Source organism: Microchirus variegatus, assembly GCF_963457635.1.
Source record: "Microchirus variegatus genome assembly, chromosome: 23".
Lineage (NCBI taxonomy): Eukaryota > Metazoa > Chordata > Actinopteri > Pleuronectiformes > Soleidae > Microchirus > Microchirus variegatus.
The window spans coordinates 14,607,336-14,626,652 of record NC_139824.1 but is presented as its reverse complement, the minus strand read 5'-3'; the positions used below and the strand labels follow the sequence as shown (position 1 = coordinate 14,626,652).

General features: G+C 42.0%; 2 protein-coding genes across 2 annotated transcripts in view; both read right to left on the bottom strand.

The window, feature by feature from the left end:
- Nucleotides 1–2,189: 2,189 nt before the first annotated feature.
- map2k7 (mitogen-activated protein kinase kinase 7) lies at nt 2,190–11,930 on the bottom strand (the record flags this gene model as incomplete). Its single annotated transcript, XM_083909188.1, is given in 13 exon segments — nt 2,190–2,877; nt 2,978–3,023; nt 3,120–3,262; nt 4,100–4,180; nt 4,282–4,461; nt 4,545–4,652; nt 4,747–4,866; nt 5,489–5,602; nt 6,099–6,165; nt 6,267–6,411; nt 8,947–8,994; nt 11,790–11,915; nt 11,918–11,930. Coding segments are annotated over 13 exon segments (1,335 nt in total). The 3' UTR covers nt 2,190–2,733.
- Nucleotides 11,931–14,789: 2,859 nt separating this feature from the next.
- pkn1a (protein kinase N1a) overlaps nt 14,790–19,317 on the bottom strand; it is a 31,919-nt gene continuing 27,391 nt past the window's right edge. The window contains exons 13-22 of the mRNA XM_083909600.1: nt 19,005–19,089; nt 18,493–18,572; nt 17,838–17,913; nt 17,426–17,517; nt 17,161–17,337; nt 15,920–15,982; nt 15,573–15,792; nt 15,362–15,469; nt 15,156–15,236; nt 14,790–15,025 (exon numbers count right to left, since the gene is read on the bottom strand). Of these exons, the coding sequence (XP_083765726.1) occupies nt 14,822–15,025; nt 15,156–15,236; nt 15,362–15,469; nt 15,573–15,792; nt 15,920–15,982; nt 17,161–17,337; nt 17,426–17,517; nt 17,838–17,913; nt 18,493–18,572; nt 19,005–19,089 (1,186 nt within the window). The 3' untranslated portion in view covers nt 14,790–14,821. The remainder of the gene's footprint in view (nt 15,026–15,155; nt 15,237–15,361; nt 15,470–15,572; nt 15,793–15,919; nt 15,983–17,160; nt 17,338–17,425; nt 17,518–17,837; nt 17,914–18,492; nt 18,573–19,004; nt 19,090–19,317) is intronic.

Below are 19,317 nucleotides of genomic sequence, written 5' to 3'. Positions count from 1 at the left end.
AGAGATTTCATATATATTATAGCTGAGAGTAATCAATATAATGTCAATAACAATAGTCAGAACAAGAACAACAACAAGAACAACGACGACGACAACGCTCTAGTAATTTTTCTCTTGAGTTGTGGACACCTTTGGTTGTCAAGGTTGCAGGCGGCGGCGGCGGCGACCTGTGGACAGACGGAGGGATGGACGGACAGAGTAAAGGATGGACGTGACAGAAAGCATCTGGACAGACAGACGTCTCGTCTATTCTCACTGTGCAGGAGTTGTAGTGTGACGACGGTGGGATACAAACCGAGCTACACTTGAGGTGTGTGTTTGAACCGTGTGTGAGTTAGTGCTCCCTGAACTTCCCCTCTCCTCATCCCTCTCACTTGCTTTTGCCCTCTCTTCACACTTGCTCTCCAGTATTTGGTAACACGTGTAGACTTTGCATTATTTCACTTATATTTGGCTTAAAAGTAAAAAAAAAAAAAAAAAAAAAGATGAATAAAGTGTTGTTTATCCTTTGGGGAGAAGAAGAAGTGACAGCAGCGTTTTCTTTTCTTTCTTTTTTAAGCAATAAAAAGTAGCAGCAGTAGCAATTTAATAAATAAAATAGTTTAAAAACAGAACATCACAAACACAACGTAGTAACTTACTCACTAAAATCAAAATTGGTAGGTTGGTGTAACACCATGAAAGCTTTTTTTTGGCCTGAGCGCGGCAGTCCTGTGATGTTTTCCTTACACCGCTCGTTTAAAATCTTACTTCCTGTCGTTCCAACTGACTTTCCTTTAACTTCCACTCCAACTTTCTTAACACTCTGCTTTCCTTCTCACCTCACACTCTCCTCTCTCAACTCAACATTTAATTTCCACCCTGAACAACATTCCTCGATTTCTCACTCTTTTCTATCGACACTTCACGGTTTTCCTTTGCTCCACAAATGCCACTCCTCAGGTCCCGGTGTCTAGCAGTGATTTGGTTCAGTGCGCGACGCGGTGTGGGAGTTTTGAGTCTGCACAAACTGGCAGGCTTTGGCAGTGTCCGTTTAACCAGTGGGAGGCAGTGGGACTCATAAACTACATATTTACATTACAGCTTTAAACGGATCGCATTCACTTAACAATCCTCTAGTTCCTGGGTCTCAATCTCAATCTTAATCTGCCTTTGCTTAATCACTTGTTAGGCTTTCAATAGTTTGGCCTGGGGTAAAAAAAAAATAACCACACATGTAAAATTATGACCCTGAGAATCTGCAAAATCTTCTAAAACGATCAAAAAGGACAAAAGTCTGACACTGATTAATAAAAAGAACGAAACACAGATGTGCTGGTGTCATTTAACAATTATTAGCGTAGGTGTGTTGCTCTAAAAACTGCTCTAAAATCACATGCCACTCTAAGACTCTTCTTTCCGACTCCACCAGCAACAATAACCTACACACACTCACTCACACACACACCCTTTGGTCTGGAAACTGTGGCGTCTTACGTCACGCTGAACAGCAGAGGTGGACACAGAGAGGTGGACGACGACAAAGGAGGTAGACAAACGGAGAGAGCGGAGTAAAGAAATACTCCGCGGGTAAGAGGATCTACTTCGTTTGTTTACTTTATACAAGATAAGCTCTTGTTCGTTAGTCTTCTCCACGTAAAAGCACTCTGCTCCCACTTTATTTTTAACCTCCAAACCTCTCTTCCTCCTCACACCAGTAACAGTAAATACATCTCACACCCTCGGCTGTCCATTCACTATCCCTCCATAATCATGTAGTGCTCTTCTAACTCGATCTGAATACACACAAATATATATGCGGCTCATACTCGATGTCATACTAGAACGCTAATTTTTTTGTGATTCTTTTTCATTAAGTTTTTTTCCCCAATTATGCAGTTGAATACAACGACGACGATTAGTTAATATCAAATGTAAATGAGGCTAATATTTCTGTTAGAAAAAATAAAAACGAACTAACGGATGAGTTTGTTCTCAGTTGTGTTAGAGCTGTAGTGTGAAGACGATTGAAATGACGAGCGAGAAATCTCTCGCGTACACAAACGACTAGTGATCGCACGCACGCACACGGATAATAGAAACACCTGAAGAACAATAATTGCACTGGACTTTGCCGTGTCCTCTATAAAATGTATGTACAAGAGTGATTCATGTTTGCTAATGTAGCAGATGCGTTGTTCCAGTGTGTAGTGACTACTCTGTCGACCAGTCCAAAGGCCTGGACCGGTGCATGTCTAATGAAACTAACGAACAGTGGAGGAAATGTATCAACACACACAGAGGACAGACACACGTGTGTATTAAAGTCAGTGTGTGTGTGTGTTAAAGTGATGTGACTGTGGTGTGATAGTGTAACAGTGGGTAACGAAAGAAGACGACTACAGTGTCGGCTTCTTTTCTGCTCCCTACTCATCCGTCTGCCTGTCCAGATTCAATGTAAGAAGAAAAAAAACACAAGCAAACCCATGTCATCTATCCATCCATGAGTCCATCTCTTCATCCATCATTCCATCTGTCCATCCAGAGTCCTCCATCCAGTTTCCCCGTAGCTTCCTCCTACTTTTCAGGTTCTCCGGTGGACAGATGGACAGGTGGGCCGAGGTCTAACGCTAGTCTTAGCTGATGACGCTGGGGCTAGACTAGAACGGAACCGAAGTCTGGGCTTGGCAAAGCTAACGCTAAGGCTAGGCTAGACTAGCGTACGGCTAAGCTGACGCCCCGGCAGGGGCTAGGCTACCTGCTGAAGAGCGAGTGGAGCTGGTGCTGATGGCTGTAACACTGGCTGCTGCGAGGCGACTCGGTGCGCTCCATCACCGTCTGAAACCATCCGGCGACGTCCACGTCCAGCACCTCGTAACGCCGGATGAAATTATGCTCCTGGATGACGGAACACACAAGACACAGGCAGAAGGTTTAGTTATAATTGAGGTAATTGTCATTATACTGACATTATTCTCATTCATGCTTTGTGACTTACCAGCAGCCGGTGATATTTTGGCCTTTTTCTGTGATCCTTTGTGAGGCTGAGAAGAGATACGCACATGAAAACACCAAACTGCAATATATGTATATATATGAATTTGAATATAATCAAACTGCAAAGAGTGCTTTGAACTCACCAGTCTTTGACGAAGGACTGGAAGTCTAGGGAGAAGCCCATACCCAGAGGCAGCAGAGGAGGATCTTCCTGCAGCACTTTGGTCAAAACCTCAAAGTCCGTCTTGCAGTTCTTGTACGGAAACTGTCCCGTAGCCAGCTCCACCTACAGAGACACGAGTCGCCTTTAATTGTTGACCTAATTTTAGATTTTACTATTTTACTATTAGTCATGCTCATGTTTAAATAATATAGGAAATATATTTAAGAAGAAACGTGAGAAGTCACTTCATAGGCCCACATTTGGAGACTGATTTGGAGTCCAGGCACCGTTTACCAGTTAGCTCCATTAGCTGCATTAGCTCGTTTAGTGCCGTTAGCACACATACAGTCCAACTGGAGCGGTCTGTTTAATAAACGAAAAGAGCAGCGCTACAAATAACCAGCGTACCTGTGTACTGCGTATGTGTGCCTCTCTTTTTAAAGGTTAGCATTACTTTTAAAAACACTTAGCGTTACGTTAGTGTCAGGTAAACATGACGTCACGCGCCATGCGTTAACCGCCGTTAACGCGTCCAGCAGCACTAGTGACAACAAGTACTTTGTTCACGTACGTATATGTATTTCACCCTTTAAGATAAGATTATATTTCATTAATTCCATAATAGGGACATTTGCAAATGTGAATATTCCACATGCAAATGTGAAATAATATCCTATCTCGCATACGAAGGCCACCACAATTCCCTGATGTGTTTGGGAAAGGGAACGATTCTCCTTATTTTACAATCTGCAATCTCACTATAACATGCTACTAGAGATACTCACCCTGTTATGAGTTGATGAACTATAAATAATAAAATAATCTTGGAGACATTATATGAATGTTGAAATCCTATATTGTGTCACTTTAAATATTTATTAAGGTATTTTTAGTAGAGTTACCACACACAAAAAAAGAAAAAACAACACTTAAACACATCACAAATGATGAGAAAATTACCAGAGAGATTCCAAGGCTCCACACATCTGCTCGGATGTCGTAGTCCGGTTTGGTGGGATCAGGTGGGTCTATTCTCTCAGGCTGCAGAAGAAAAGACAACAGTGAAATCGGTGCTCAAACTATACCTTTGCAAATGTACAGTATACTTAGTTTTGAGTGTAAATGTTTGTGTTTTCACTCACTGCCATGTACGCGGCGCAGCCAGCACTGCGGGTCTTGGCCTTGGAGTCAACGAGGCGTCCGCTGATGCCGAAATCGCAAAGTTTGATCTGACCTTTAGCGTCCAGCAGGATGTTTGAGGGTTTGACGTCCCGGTGGATGACGCCGTGCTTCTCTTTAAGGTACTGCAACGCTTTCACAATCTGCAGCAAAAAGACCAAACGGTGAGAACGAAAACAATAAAAATAGCACTTTATACGTGTGTGTGTGCGTTTCTTCCACTTACAGCGACGGTCATCTTTCCTAAGATACGCTCTGGGATGGGGCCCTGGATTCTCTTCTTCAGCTTCTCTGCACATGTTCCCATCAGCTCCATGGCAATGAATACATCCGTCTGTACACACACAAACACAGACACATGTCCAGCTTTTACCAGTTCAGAAAGTGAGTAAAGTGACATTTAAATGTGACGGATTATAGAGACGCACGTTGGTAACTATGGCACCGTAGCACTGGATGATGTAAGGACAGTCGTGGCTTTTCAGCACCACATCCAGGTCCATCAGAATCCTCTTGTTCTCGTCCTTGTTTCCCGTGCGACGCATTTGCTGATGACACACACACACACACAGATTCATGCTAGCATCTCCATGTATAAAGAAATATGCCATTAGGAAATCACACAATCACAAGACAAAAGACTCTTCCGCTATCCTGACCGACTGCCTAATTATTACACAGCTGCAATTAAGTCAGCTCATAAACAGGAGGGTTGCTATTACTGCCACCGTGTCGGTAAACTCGCCACAATTAAAGCACGACCGAGGTGGAAATCACGCCGCTCCTGTGTTTGATCGCGTTATGAGATCGTAGCGGGAGAGTCGTGTGAGAAAATGTAACAAACATACCACATATTTTTATTAGAATGAGCTTCCAAATACTAATAAAAGTGATTTTAATGACTAAATTCAGCACATATTACATTCGATGTCTACATTTCTCCCTAAGGCAACTGCCTTAAGCTCAATAAACTTAAGGAACAAACAAAAGGAAATGATAATGGAGATTTAATTTCACAGAAAATAGGCTAAATCAGATGAGTAATATCTTAATGTGTTTTTAAATCAGTGAGCCTGGAGATGTTCTTCAGCCAAATCAATTACATCTTAGTATCATAGAAGCACAAATAGATATATTTGCAGATACAAGTAAGAGCAGTGGGGGTCTTACTTTTACGGCGATGACATGGCCCGTCTTCTTGAATCGTACTTTGAAGACCTGTCCACATGTGCCACTGCCGATCTCGCCCTCACTGATCAGGTCCGTCACCTCTGCTGGATACCGCTGTGGGTGCACAAACACGTCAAACTGAAAAGATCGGCCTGGTCCTGCACGACTTATTTTGACAGCTTATAAACCGTTAACTGAAGATTATTTGTCCTGTATCATATGCCAGTGCACACGTCAGAAGAAACAAAATTTCCACGCTGAATAGAAGCTAAATCATCGTCGATTCAAATACTGTGAGGAAAAGCTGAGCGAGTGCATGATGCAGCAGCCCCTCGGGGCTAATGAGGGGAGGTTAAAAACAATCTGGAGTGCAGAGACGAGTCATATCAAGCTTCTTCAAAGCCCAATTGATTTTTATCTTCGTCAAACACGGCAGAATATGAGCTGTAGTTTTATCGATTGCTGCTCAAAACACTGAAGAGAGAAGTTCAGCTTATCGCTGGTTTATGTCTTCTCGTGGGATTTGTTGACAATAAGGATACTACTGTACATACTGTACATAATGACCTCACGTCCTGCGGGCATGAATTAACACGTGTGGAAAGCTCACCTGACCGTCAATCTTCAGGTATCCTGTCTGTTTCATGATCTCCTGAAGTTTTTGGTCAATCTCTGCACTGTGGGGAGTAAGAAGAATGCACACGGTCAATCAGACAATACATTTCTGATGATTGAAAGTTCCTACATTACAGGACAAAAAAACAACACTTTAACCTACTTCTCTAGACTCTTCTGTAGGCCGTATGGAGGCGTGGGCAGGGTGAGCATGTGTCGCGGGCGGCTGGGGTAGGGGTGGTGCTGCGGAGAACTCTCTGAAGACGACGAACGGCTGCCTCCGTCGTTGGCCAGTGGCAGCTGGAGTGCTGGTTAGGGACAAGACGCATTAGACAGAGACTCAAGAAGAAGAAGTGTGTGTTTTACACCAGAGGCCAAAGTGTGTAAGACCACGGCTATGTTAATCATTCATGCTGATGCGCACACGTAGAAGTGGCGATAATGCATTATGATGAGTGAATTCTCTGCTTTGCTTAGTAACTTTGTGTTTCGTTTATCCTTCGTGAAAGTAGTTCAAGAGTAGAAAGGAAACTGACCTCTGCGAGGTCAAAGGATCCTTATCTAGGCCCTGCGTATCATTTAAACAACATGTGAACGTGTGTAGTAATAGCTTTGTTTTTCTCTCTGCTGAAACCAATGTCAAAACAAACAGGGCAGTTTATCTCGGAGCAGAGAGACGGCACAGTGTTAGCCCACAGCTCGGGAGGTGGCTAGTTTTGAAAGAAAACTACAGTTTATTAAAAGTTTAGCTTCTTAAAACGTATTAAATTACTAAAAATATGATCAACAGGGTAAAAATTAGGAGTTTATATAGTAAGCAAAAACACATTTTAGCTCCCTTACTGTTGTAATGTGTGAGTTTCGGTACCAATAAGCTAACGAGTATGAAAAGCTTGTGATTTCACCTTAGTTTCCACCTTTTCACCGTTCACCTTTGCTACGCAATAGGACATCTTTTTAATGCAGTTATAACCGATAAAGGAGATGTCTGATTGGAAGAAATAAAACCTAACTCATAATAAACTGTAGCTTGTTGTAAAAGCCAATGTTATCAACACAAAGCCACACAGTCTACCAATACACATCAATAACAATAGACCAAATCGATAGTTCACAACTAACATATCCCTGTTAACTATAGGGAGTAAATCATGCATGAACAAACACGTTTGAACTCTGATGGCCTTGTACTATGTACGCACTATGTATACAAGGCTTTTCAGACCTGTGATTATTTAGTGCTTAACGTCGTACTTTTTGTCTTTCCCATCAGTATCGTAAAAGGAAAAAATTGCTGAGCAACTGCCTGAAAAACATCTCAAGGTTCATGCAGCTGCATAATTGTGATTGTTTTTGTAGTAGCAGGCTGGCAACTCCTCTGGGGCTGCCAGCGGGCGTTTGGATCCATGAGTCACCTGTGAATGGATCGGCCTGTAAACGGAGAATCAGTTAGTGAACGGGGAAGAGGAGGAGGAGTTAGTGATGGAGAATAAGGAAGGAAGGAAGACACAGGCAGTCTTTGGCACAGATCACATCTCCACAGTTCTGCTGGTTCAAAATGGAGGCATGGGACGATAAGACGGGCAGACAAGGCGAGTAGAGGGAGGGAGACGGATAGACATCGCAGGCACTGTTGCACTGCCTCCGGAGTGCTGCTGCAACCGGAAGGCGGAGGAGGAAGGGATGCCAGAAGATGCATAACAGACAAATAACATCAAACATTCTGTGAGAAGGGAAAAAGGAGGTGAGAAGATCTACAGAGTAAGCTGGAGTTCAGCCGGTCAGTCAGACTCGGACAGGAAAGGAGGCTCTTCAGTCGTTACACACAGACACAGAGAGAAGCCAGAGTGTTGTCCTGCAGACAAGACCGGTCAGTGGGGATGCTGGATGAGAGACTGTGTCAAAAACACAACCCAAACCATTGTGCCGTGCAGGAAAGCCACATGCACCGTGATTCCTCTGCCTCCAGCAAAAAACAAAGGTTAATCACGCGGTGCACGTCAACGCAAACGTGGATACGCCGTGAACATCAACACACACACACACACACACACACACACACACCAACACTGCCCTGCCACTGGCACAGACACACACACACACAGCCAGAGAGGAGAAGGGATGGAAAGATGGAGCGGGAATGTGATTTGAGAGGAGGTGTAAATAAATGGGTCAGCTAAAATATACAGTACTGGTCAGGGACTGGTTTCAGAAGAAATTCCCATTCAGTTGTAAATCTGAAGTGCGAGTTAGAGGGTACGGGATTACATGTGTGAGTGACAAAGTCAGCATGCTTAAAAAGTGTGGCTGTAATCCACAATGAAAAACTTTATCACCTTTACCGACTGGCATGAACACACACTCCTATTTAATGTGCCTAAATTCAAAAAAAGAAAGGAAACCAGAAATACATTTACTTCTATGAACAATCACTGTTCTTCTGATGAGCAGAAAGGGGCATAGATAGAAGCTGTGCTCACAGCACCCTCTGCTGGACAACTTGGTTATTACTTCAAACTGTCCGATGTGCTCCTGGGCAGGATATTTTGAATAAACACTTGGAACAGATTTTTAAGATTTGTGTTCAAGTTATCACCTACAATACACTACGTTGCACTGTGGGGTCATATTAAATAAAATGTGCATTAATGGAACGACTATGGGGTCAATTTGTTTTGTAAAATTCTGTAAACATTTGTAGAGTTCTTTTCACTAAATAGGCACGTGGTGACACACATTTTAGAAATTAAGATGGGTGGGGGGTGTATGAGAGGTGAGATTGGGGGGTAGGGGAGGGAGAAAGAGAGGTGCAGTGGCAGAGAGAGCGATGGATTGAGTGATACCTGCACGCTGGGAAGGGGCTGGAGCAGGACTGAGCTGGATCACGATGACTAGACGGAGGAAAGAAAATATACACACACACACACACACACACACACACACGCACATTACTGCACTGTACTACAGAGACAATCACACCCCATGTGCACACACACTCCATCATATAAATAATACCATAAAAAATTAAAAAGATTTCTTCTATAACTCACTTATTCACTTATAGAAGAAAACACACACATTCTGCTGCCGTTACTCTTTTCCTTACGGTCATCAAATCCTCTTAAAGACCAAAATCACAAACAGTGCATCTCTCGGTACTGTCCCACCCTGCCCGTGGCACTCAGTCGTAAGCTTGCTAATTCCTATTTTAGTTATCTTAAGCATATTTCTAAAAACAGGTCATATACAGCTTAATTTTTCTAAAAGTAATCAGTAAAGTCCTATACACTTGCTGAGCACTGTGGTTTTTTTTAGCTAATAACAAGTGAACGTTTCTTGGAAACGGTTTTCAAGAGCAGATTATTGCACATTTGATGCTCTGGTGGCAGCATGACAGCAGTGTGGTGAATGTCAACGAGATTTATAATTTGATTACTGACCGCACGGACCTCACTGGTGCCACTTTCCGCAGAGTGGGCCGAGGAGAGGAGGGGTTGCTGTTGCGTTTTGAGAATCGGTGGTCTGCTTTGCCTGAATGAATGCAGCTAATGATGAAAATCTCTTCAAAAACTATTAAAAATCTACCATGGATGAGTTATTACATGGTTGTATAGTTAATAAAGGTCAGCATTAGTGAGGATACTGATCTGACATTGCGTATCAATGCCTTTCTTTGTTTTTTTAATAAAGAAATAGTAAAAGGATGATTCTTTCGTAAAATTACTTTGACGTTGGTGTTGGTCTTTTTATGGGATTTGTTGGACGTACAAGACAGACAGAATAACACCAGCCTTCGCTTGCAATCATACACACAGCTAATATAACTGCAAAATAACATTTGAAAATGGTGAAAACAAAGCAAATTTGAGATCAATGTCTCTCAAACCTCATGTGTCAGAGGTTTGAGTGAGTGACGATCTGCAGGAAAGAACATCAGTGAGTATACAGTAGCGTTTCAAGTCCAATATCATTTGCTTGTCATAAAAGTAAGTTGTTTATAGCTCCGTTGCAGTGTTACACATCACCAACACTGTGATAGCAGAATCCAACTGGCAAGAAACCAGTTCAATTTTGCAGAGTAAGACACAACACAACCTTCACTGATGGACTGAACTAACCAAAGGGATAAAATAAAAATGGAATAATAAGTATATTTACCAAACATTGCAAAAGATAAAGAAAACTGCACCCAGGGTAGACGGGAAAGTTGGTGCATCCCTAACAGGCAAATGCTAAAAGGTGCAGAAACCATGTGACAGAAATGCCACTCCAGCATTTCGCAGCACTGGAAAGTCTTCGGACAAGAGGAGACATATGAGTGGACTGACAAGGAAACCACAAGATTTTTTGACCTCAAGAGGAATATACAAACTACTATAACTGGTATTAGAGATGGAAAAACAGCAGAAATGCTTCACTATTTAATCCTTATTTATATCACCCTACAGCCGTAGTGACCCAGACCATAAATGCACCGATTGTTCATAAACATAAACTAATCCCCAATATTTGCTGAACGGCAGTACACTCAAATAACCATGTAAAGGTTATTCGGCTTGTCCTCATAGGAGAAGCCTTTTTGGCTCCAGGTACGACCTTTTATAATGTTCCACCTGGAACCCTTTTGGAGGGTTCCACCAAGAACCCTTTTAAAGCCCTTTACTCAGGAAATGGTTTTAAAAGGGTTCTCTGGATCAAAATGGTTCTTACTGGAACCATCAGTGTTACCAAGAACCCTTAAAGCAAACCCCAGAAGCAAATGGTTCCAGGTAGAACCTCAGCCCTTGTAGAAGAACCCTTATTTGAGTGTAGGAAAGACACATAATATACATTTTCTTTATATTAGTTTGAATACCTGATTAGCTATTTTAGCTAAATTAATTCATAGGCAAACACAGACAAAATATCACTGAATTTGTTAGCCAATGAATGAAAGAATATCTCTGTTTTTATGTTCATCTACCTTTATATTTTATCCCTAATGATGTTTTTTCCTATTATAAAATACTTGTTTTTTTAATGGAAGAAGTTCATTTGCCTTATCCCCTTAGTCCTACCATTACTAAAGCTGTTTTTGTATAACTGTTATAAATAAAAACAAGATGTGATAGCTAGCTCAAATTAGCGTCTGTTTCGACAAGGGTCAAAAGTGGCAGGTAAAAAAAAATGCGACTCTGCCGCAACACTCATGCGGCCACACAGTTCATTATTCGTGTCAAATTTGTCCAAACGCTTGCGGGAAATGGCAACGTGTATAACAGTCACACAGACGTTGTGAAAACCACATCAAATGTTCACTGACGCTGGGCCTGCCACCGACTATCACTCAGTGCGAGCCCGTTAGCCTAGCATGTTTGACAGCACTGAATCAAAACAGATTTCTTGACGGCGACCGCCAGTGACATTTGTCGTGACAACGTCCCGGTGTTTTTGTCACATTCTCTCTGACCCACGGTGGACGCAGTGCCGCTTGACATGTACGTGATTTGACACAAAAACCTTCAGCTAAAGCCGAGTCGGTGTTTGTTTATGTAGCTAGCCTGTTAGCAGGTAGTAGCTAGGAGCAGCATTAACACCCACCCTCCGCTTCTTCTTCCCTCCCTCCCTCCCTCCAGCTCCGGAGATCTTTCCCCCTGCATTTCTGGCCGTTACCGACTCCCCCGGTTCTTCCCCGGCGTGTACTCACTAGGCCTGGGACGTGACCGCTGTGGACTCATGTCGATGTTGAGGTCGATTCTGCGGCGAGCTTCTTCATTCTCCTGCTTTAGCTTCTCCTCGATTCGCGACAGCCTCTGCTCCAGCGACATCTTGAAAAATTGAGCACCATGTAGTTTAACCAGCAGAGCTCTCGACTCCCCCCTCTGGCAGCAGGCAGACACGCAGGCAAAACACACGCGTGCATGCGCATACACACGCACGTGTATGGAGGACGAGACCTGACATATCAATACATAAATAAATAAATGCATAATTAAATAAATAAATACAGGAATAAATAAATGTAAAACATTTATTTGTAAAAAAAAAATTATATATATATATATATATATATAAATAAATAAATGCTATACATTTATTTATTTATTCCTGTATTTATTTATTTATTCCTGTATTTATTTATTTATTTCTGTATTTATTTATTTATTGATATGTCAGGTCTCATATGGAAGACGAGACCTGACATATCAATAAAGAAATAAATACATAAATAAATAAATGCTTTACATTTATTTATTTATTCCTCTATTTATTTACTTATTTCTGTATTTATTTATTTACTGATATGTCAGGTCTCGTCCGCCATACACACGCATGCGCATGGAGGACGAGACTTGACATATCAATAAATAAATACATAAATAAATAAATGCTTTACATTTCTGTATTTATTTATTAATTTATGCATGTATTTGTTTCTGTATTTATTTATTAATTTATGTATGTATTCATTTATTTATTGATATGTCAGGTCTTATCCTCCATACACACACACGCGTATGGAGGACGAGACCTGACATATCAATAGATAAATAAATACAGAAATAAATAAATAAATAAATGCTTTATTTATTCCTGTATTTATTTATTGATATGTCAGGTCTCGTCCCCCATACACGTGCACACACACTCATAATTTAGTAGTGAGGACACTCAAACTACTAAACAACTAAAATTTTTGGTCCTCACAAATACACCCATACAAGAACACAAACACTTGTTTTCACAGCTTAGTGAGGACACATCATTGATATAATGCATTATCTAGCCCCTTACACAACCCCAACCCTAAAGCCCTGAGGATCAGACTCTCCACAAGGTCAAAATGACCCCAAAAAAATTGGTTTGGCCATTTTTTTGGACCACACATTAATATCTCAGTGGGGTTTACAGTAGCAGCCAGTGGCTCTCGTTCACGTTCTATTGCTTTTGACTGTATCGTCACAAGGTCTTCACCAGCACATGAGGTTTGCTCAGTTTGTCATAGGACGGGTCTATTTCACAGGGACACAAACATTTACTGAGGACGCCGTGCTCGTAGATGGACCCTTGTTCTCTGAACTCTGGTCATATGACCAACATCATGAATGTTCTCCTTAAAAGGGTGAATTTAATGTCTTAAACTGAATGACTTACTGTTTCTGCTCTGTTTGGCAGAGCAAAAAGGGGCTATTTGTTTTGAATTTTCTGGTCAAGTATCCAACCATAATAAATACTCTGATAACGAAAATGATTTTCAGCAACGGGTTTTTCCCCACGACTTCTATCCCCGCTATAGCAATTTATCCAAACACTTTTTAATCCAGTTCAAATTATTGAAATGACATTGTTGTTTTGACAAATCAGACACTTGACAAGGCCTGGTGAGCAATGACTAATTTCTTGTACTCTTAAGATTATTAATATAATTGATAATATCACACCGTGCTTCCACTGAACATTGATCCATCACTACAAATGTACTTCAAATAATCAGGTTTTTGTTTTAGTGAAATGCATTATGAGGTGTTGCCACTATATTGACGCCTCTTTCCAGTGTTTGTGCTTGAATGAATGACTTAATAGGTTTAGCCCAGATTTTCTTTATAAAATAAAGTCTCATGGTCTCACGTCATACACAAAAAAGAGGTCAAATCTACACCAGCTTCATGACAAGACTAAGACATCCATTTTCTACCGCTTTATCCTCCCATAGGAGCTGACACAGGGACGATCGGAGTCTGCACGTACCGCCATCCCAATTTTGAAAACATTGCTAAGATATGTCGGCTTCACAAGATGATTTTTCATCACAATGATGGGTAAAATTTAACACTTAAAAACAGACACTGAACGGTGAGCTTGAAGTCTGCTGTAATTACTTCATGTATCACATATCACAGAAGAAATGACACATATCTCATCCTTGTTTCTCAAGCGTTAGCGTTCGGTTTCTTTTCCTTTCATTTTTTAAAAACTATTAAGATAACGCGCTCGCCACATAGCTTTGATGCTGATGGTTGTGTGTGTGTGTGCTACACATCTTTACTGATAAAAAACTAAAGAAAACACATACACATTAACTACATGATAGTCATTAACTATGACTCGTGGAAAATGTAGAATTGTGTCACAGACGGATAAAAACCAAAGCAGCACATATTATAAAAAAAAGTGGTTTGTAGACACCCCCATGAAAGGTCCACTATAAGTCAGTGGTTGTTTACCCCTTAATTAACTTAGAATACGTCTAGATTCATCAATCGGCCTGACTGATCATCATCATCATCATCATCATCGTAAAAATGTTTCAGTACAGTATTTCTACAGCACGTTGTTATATCTCTTCAACACACACACAAAAATACGCCACTTTCCTCTGGATAAAACACAACAAGTAAAAATGTAAGGCATTGGTATACGAGAGGCCACAGTGATCGGCCTCCAGACGCCCTCGTCCTCGCCTCAGGTGACGACGCAAAAAGAGTATTTGAGGAGGCACACAAGTCACTGGAGCGATGAGGGTTTGTGTTCATCCTTCATTTGCGGTTGAACCCCGTCGTCGTATCTGCCCCAGCTTTTATTTCCTCAGTTTCTTAATCTTTAAAACCCTTCACACACACACACACGAGACACAGACCAGCGTCTCCTCTCGGTCTCGCCACATTCATTCACAGTGTAATTAATGGCAGATAAGAACAGTCGGCGGATACTGTCGGACCTGCGAGGCCAAACGGTCCACTAGCAGAGGTCAGAGACGTAGTCGAAGTCCCGAAAGCTGTCCTGGTCTTTGCGCGTGAGAACGCGGGGCTCGCGCGGCGGCGTGAGGGTCGCAAGTTCGGCGGTGAACTCCTCGTCAAAATTGCTGACGTCCTCTTTGCCGCCGATTGAGGGAACGAAAGGAGGGGGGACCTTCCTTTGCAGCAAAGCCTCCCAGTCTACGTTCTGGAAGAAGACGGAGCAAACAAGCGCAGAAACGAGTAAAAAAAAAGTTGTGAATGTTAACATTTTCTTTCCCGTCATATATAGCTGAGCATTCTCACAAAAAGCAGGGAGGAATAAATTATTCACTTACTCTGAAAAAGGGCTGCTTCTTCACCTCCTCTGCATCTTTCTCACCAGAGCCCAGCCTCCTCTCTGGATTCCTTCTAAGTAGCTGTTTCATGACAACACACACCGAGGGATAAGAAATATATTGAACATGTCGAGCATGTCAGAGTCAAATATTAAAGTATTTAGTGTTTCATGCATTGTATAAGTGCTGTGCGTTCATAATCTCACCCTTCTCATGATGCCAATCGCCTCGGTGGAGAGGAATCGCGGGTACCGGACTTCATCGTTCACGATGCTGTCAAACACCTCCTCCTCATCGTCTCCTGGGAAAGGAGACTGCACACAGAGACACGCAGAAGCACATTTAAATCCAACAAATCAGTGTGTAAACAAATGTGATGTATACAGAGATTATTGTAAAGACGGAATAACTTCTTACCTCCCCCACCAACATCTCATAGATGAGGACCCCGAGTCCCCACCAGTCCACTGCTCTGGTGTACGAGGTATCTGTTAGGACTTCTGGGGCTAAAAACTCTGGAGTCCCACAGAACGTGCTGGTTCGGTCCCCAAAACCCATTCCTTCTTTACACAGTCCAAAATCAGCAATCTTCACATAACCATCTGTGTCTAGCAGCAGGTTGTCAAGTTTGAGGTCTCTGGAAAAGAAGGAAGGAAGGAAGGAAAGTCGATTATTTAACACAAACAATGATTGACTACGTTTGGGGTTTTTCAAGGGAATAGATTTCACTCGAGTGGTTTTTCTGTGGGTTCCGTTCCACTCACCTGTACACAATCTTGTGGTCATGAAGGAACTGAAGCCCAAGAACCACGCAGGCGGCGTAAAACCTGAAGTTAAAACAGAACCAAAGAGACATAATGACACAGCTACAGGAAATACAGGAAATACAGAAATACAGACTGTCTGAGGACACGAACAGCTGCTCGCCAGCTGTTTCCACAGTTGTGATTCTGCTCTGTGTGTGACGCTGAACAACACTGCTTCTGTATCTGTAGAACAAATATTACCACAGTGCCAATACTACTACTGCTACTATTACTGCTGCTGCTACTACTGCTATTGCTACTACTACTGCTGCTAATGTTACTACTACTACTGCTGCTAATGCTACTACTACTACTGCTGCTGCTAATGCTACTACTACTGCAACTACTACTGCTGCTATTACTGCTGGGGTCCGTATCTATGTTCCCCCGGGTCCTATGTTCCCCTGGTCCTATGTTCCCCGCTTTGTATGTGACCGGGTAACATAGGACCCTTTCTCTAACCCTAATCCTAACCCTACCCTTTTTCAAAAAAAGGGTCCTATGTTCCCCTGTCACATACAAAGTGGACCTTTTTTTGGAAAAACGGGGAACATAGGACCCGGGGAACATAGGTACGACCCCTTACTGCTGCTACTGCTATTGCTACTACTACTACTGCAACTACTACTACAGCTACTACTGTTACTACTACTGAAACTACTACTAGTGCAACTGCTACTACTACTAGTGCAACTGCTACTACTACTACTGCTGCTACTACAACTACTGCTATTGCTACTGCTACTACTGCTACTATAGCTACTGCTGCTACTACTACTACTATTCAATTGCTACTACTGCTGCTGCTACTACTACAACTACTGCTGCTAATACTACTGCTACTGCTACTACTGCTACTATAGCTACTGCTGCTACTACTACTACTACTACTACTACTACTACTACCACTACCGCTACTATTCTATTGCTACTGCTACTGCTACTACTACTACTGCTTCTACTACTGCTTCTACTACTGCTACTACTGCTGCTACCGCTACAACTACATCAAATTTTATTTATCAGAACAAATTAACAAGCTTTTTCAGGGTGTATCAAGTTTTTGAACCAACTTAAAATCAATTTTCTTCTATTAACACAATATGGACCTGTGTGTAGGAGCTTGGCTGTTTCAAACAGTAACATACAAACGCTTAAAAAAAAAAGTCTCCATTTAACATGTTCATGTGTTAACATACACGGCCCGTGGCTCCGTGAAGACGTCCGTGTGGATGTGCATCATCAGGTCGCCTCCCGCCGTGTACTCCATGACGAAGCACACATGCTCTGGCGTCTGGAAACACGCGAACAGGTTGACCAGGAAGGGATGGTGCGACAAGTTGACGGTCTCAAAGATGCGCTTCTCGCACATCAGACTAGAGAAAGGATCAGACACATTTACGTATAATTAGAAAGCGTCCAACTAACCTAATCCCCCCCCAAGTGAAAACAATAGACGCATACCTTTCCACCTCATCCCTGGAGATGATGTCACCTTTCTTCAGGGCTTTAATGGCGTACGTCGTGCCTGTTGTCTTGTACTCTGATAATAAGACCTAAGAGATGCATAAAACACAAGCGGCTGAAACTCAGCTGTGCTTGTACAGAACCTGGGGAGGTGAAACCGAAGGCATATTCAAAAATACCTTTCTTATATATTGTATATGTTATGGCTTCTATGTATTACAGCACCTACAGCCATCAAGTGTCAAGTTTTACAATAAAAGGAAGGAAGGGTGTTTGATATGTTCACAAATACAGGCACTAAATGACATGATGAACACCTTCTCATATTTAGAATGTTCTGTTCTAAATATATTAGTCCAAGATCTCCAATAAAATAATTATAAAAAAATGTCCCTATTGTGAATTATACCTTTCCAAAGTGTCCTCTGCCCAACACAGCAATCAGCCTGAAGTCCTGGAGAGACAGAGGACCTTTTCTCTGTTTACTGGAGAGACAGACACACACAACACGACACAATCACATGAACAGACTGGGAAAAAGTAATGGTGAAAATTGACAAAACAACGACTGTAAAAATGACTTGCATTAAAATTATACAGTCAAGAATATACAGATACAATTTTTATAAAATGTATATACATACATATATATATATGCTGGAATTGAGGCAAATATATACACACTGTGACCGTAGACTGTACATAAAAATGGACGTAGCCTTCTTTTTTGAAAAGTGAAGCCCAGGAAGCAGGACAGAAGTAGCAGTTAGCCACCGTTCTGTCTTCTCATTTGGTTTATTATGTTAAGTTATTAAGTTAATAGTTTCCAGTCTTGTTCAATAGAACTTGATGTCAGTTTTGTGAATTATGTTCCCATTCAGAAGGAAATAAATGCTAGAACACAGCACATATGAGTGGGAACCTGCGTGATTGACAGCTATCATCCTTAAAACTGTCCTAGCGTCATAGAAGTTGGGAATCTCAAGGCAACCGGAAGACTACATCGAATCTTATTTGCAGATTGTGACATTGTGCATGTGTGTGTGTGTGTGTAGGAGGTGTACCTGCTAACAGACGGGGTTTGGACAGGGCACTCTGTGGTGAGGTCTGGGGGGGAGAAAGGCTCAATGACGGGCAGACGGTCCTGATGATGAAGGGGGGGACAAGCAAGCAAGGGAAGAGACACAGAGGAAACATGCAAAGACTGAGATGAGACAACGTGACAAAAGTGAAGGACGGAACATTCGCTAATTCTTTCCTTTCTATTCCTCTATAAAGAGCCAGGAGGCATTATTGGCAGAAATCTAATACAATAACATGTAGTATGTTTGTATAAGAGTATAATCGCCCTACACCTAAACCTATTATAGCCTTAGAATAAGCCTCCAATATGTACTTTAGTTTTAACTGAGGGCGCCATGTTTGGACAGACAAACTTTGGTACACAAAGGTGACAATAGTTGGTGACCCTACTTGTAGTAAACATAATCTGAAGTTTAGATTATGTCTCACACACACACAAGCACACACACACCTCCCCCATTTCTTGGGTGTCCTCTGTCTCTGTCCGTCTCACCGGAGTGTGCATGTCCATGTCTCTTTTGTAATCGCCTCTCATTGGGGAGTCGCTGTCCAGACTCAACTTCTCCACTGAGATCTCCCTGCAAAAATCCACACGCACACACACACACACACACACAGATACAGACACGCACAAACAGACCAACACGGCGATGCGGATGAGACCAGTGAACACACAGGAAGAGAACCACAGAAGGGTTTGTTAAGACGTGGAGCAGAGAAAGCATTGCATGCTTTACTCTCTGCCAGGAAACACAAGGAATTAGGTTCAAGGACTGCTGTGAGTGTGTGTATGTGTGTGTGTGTGT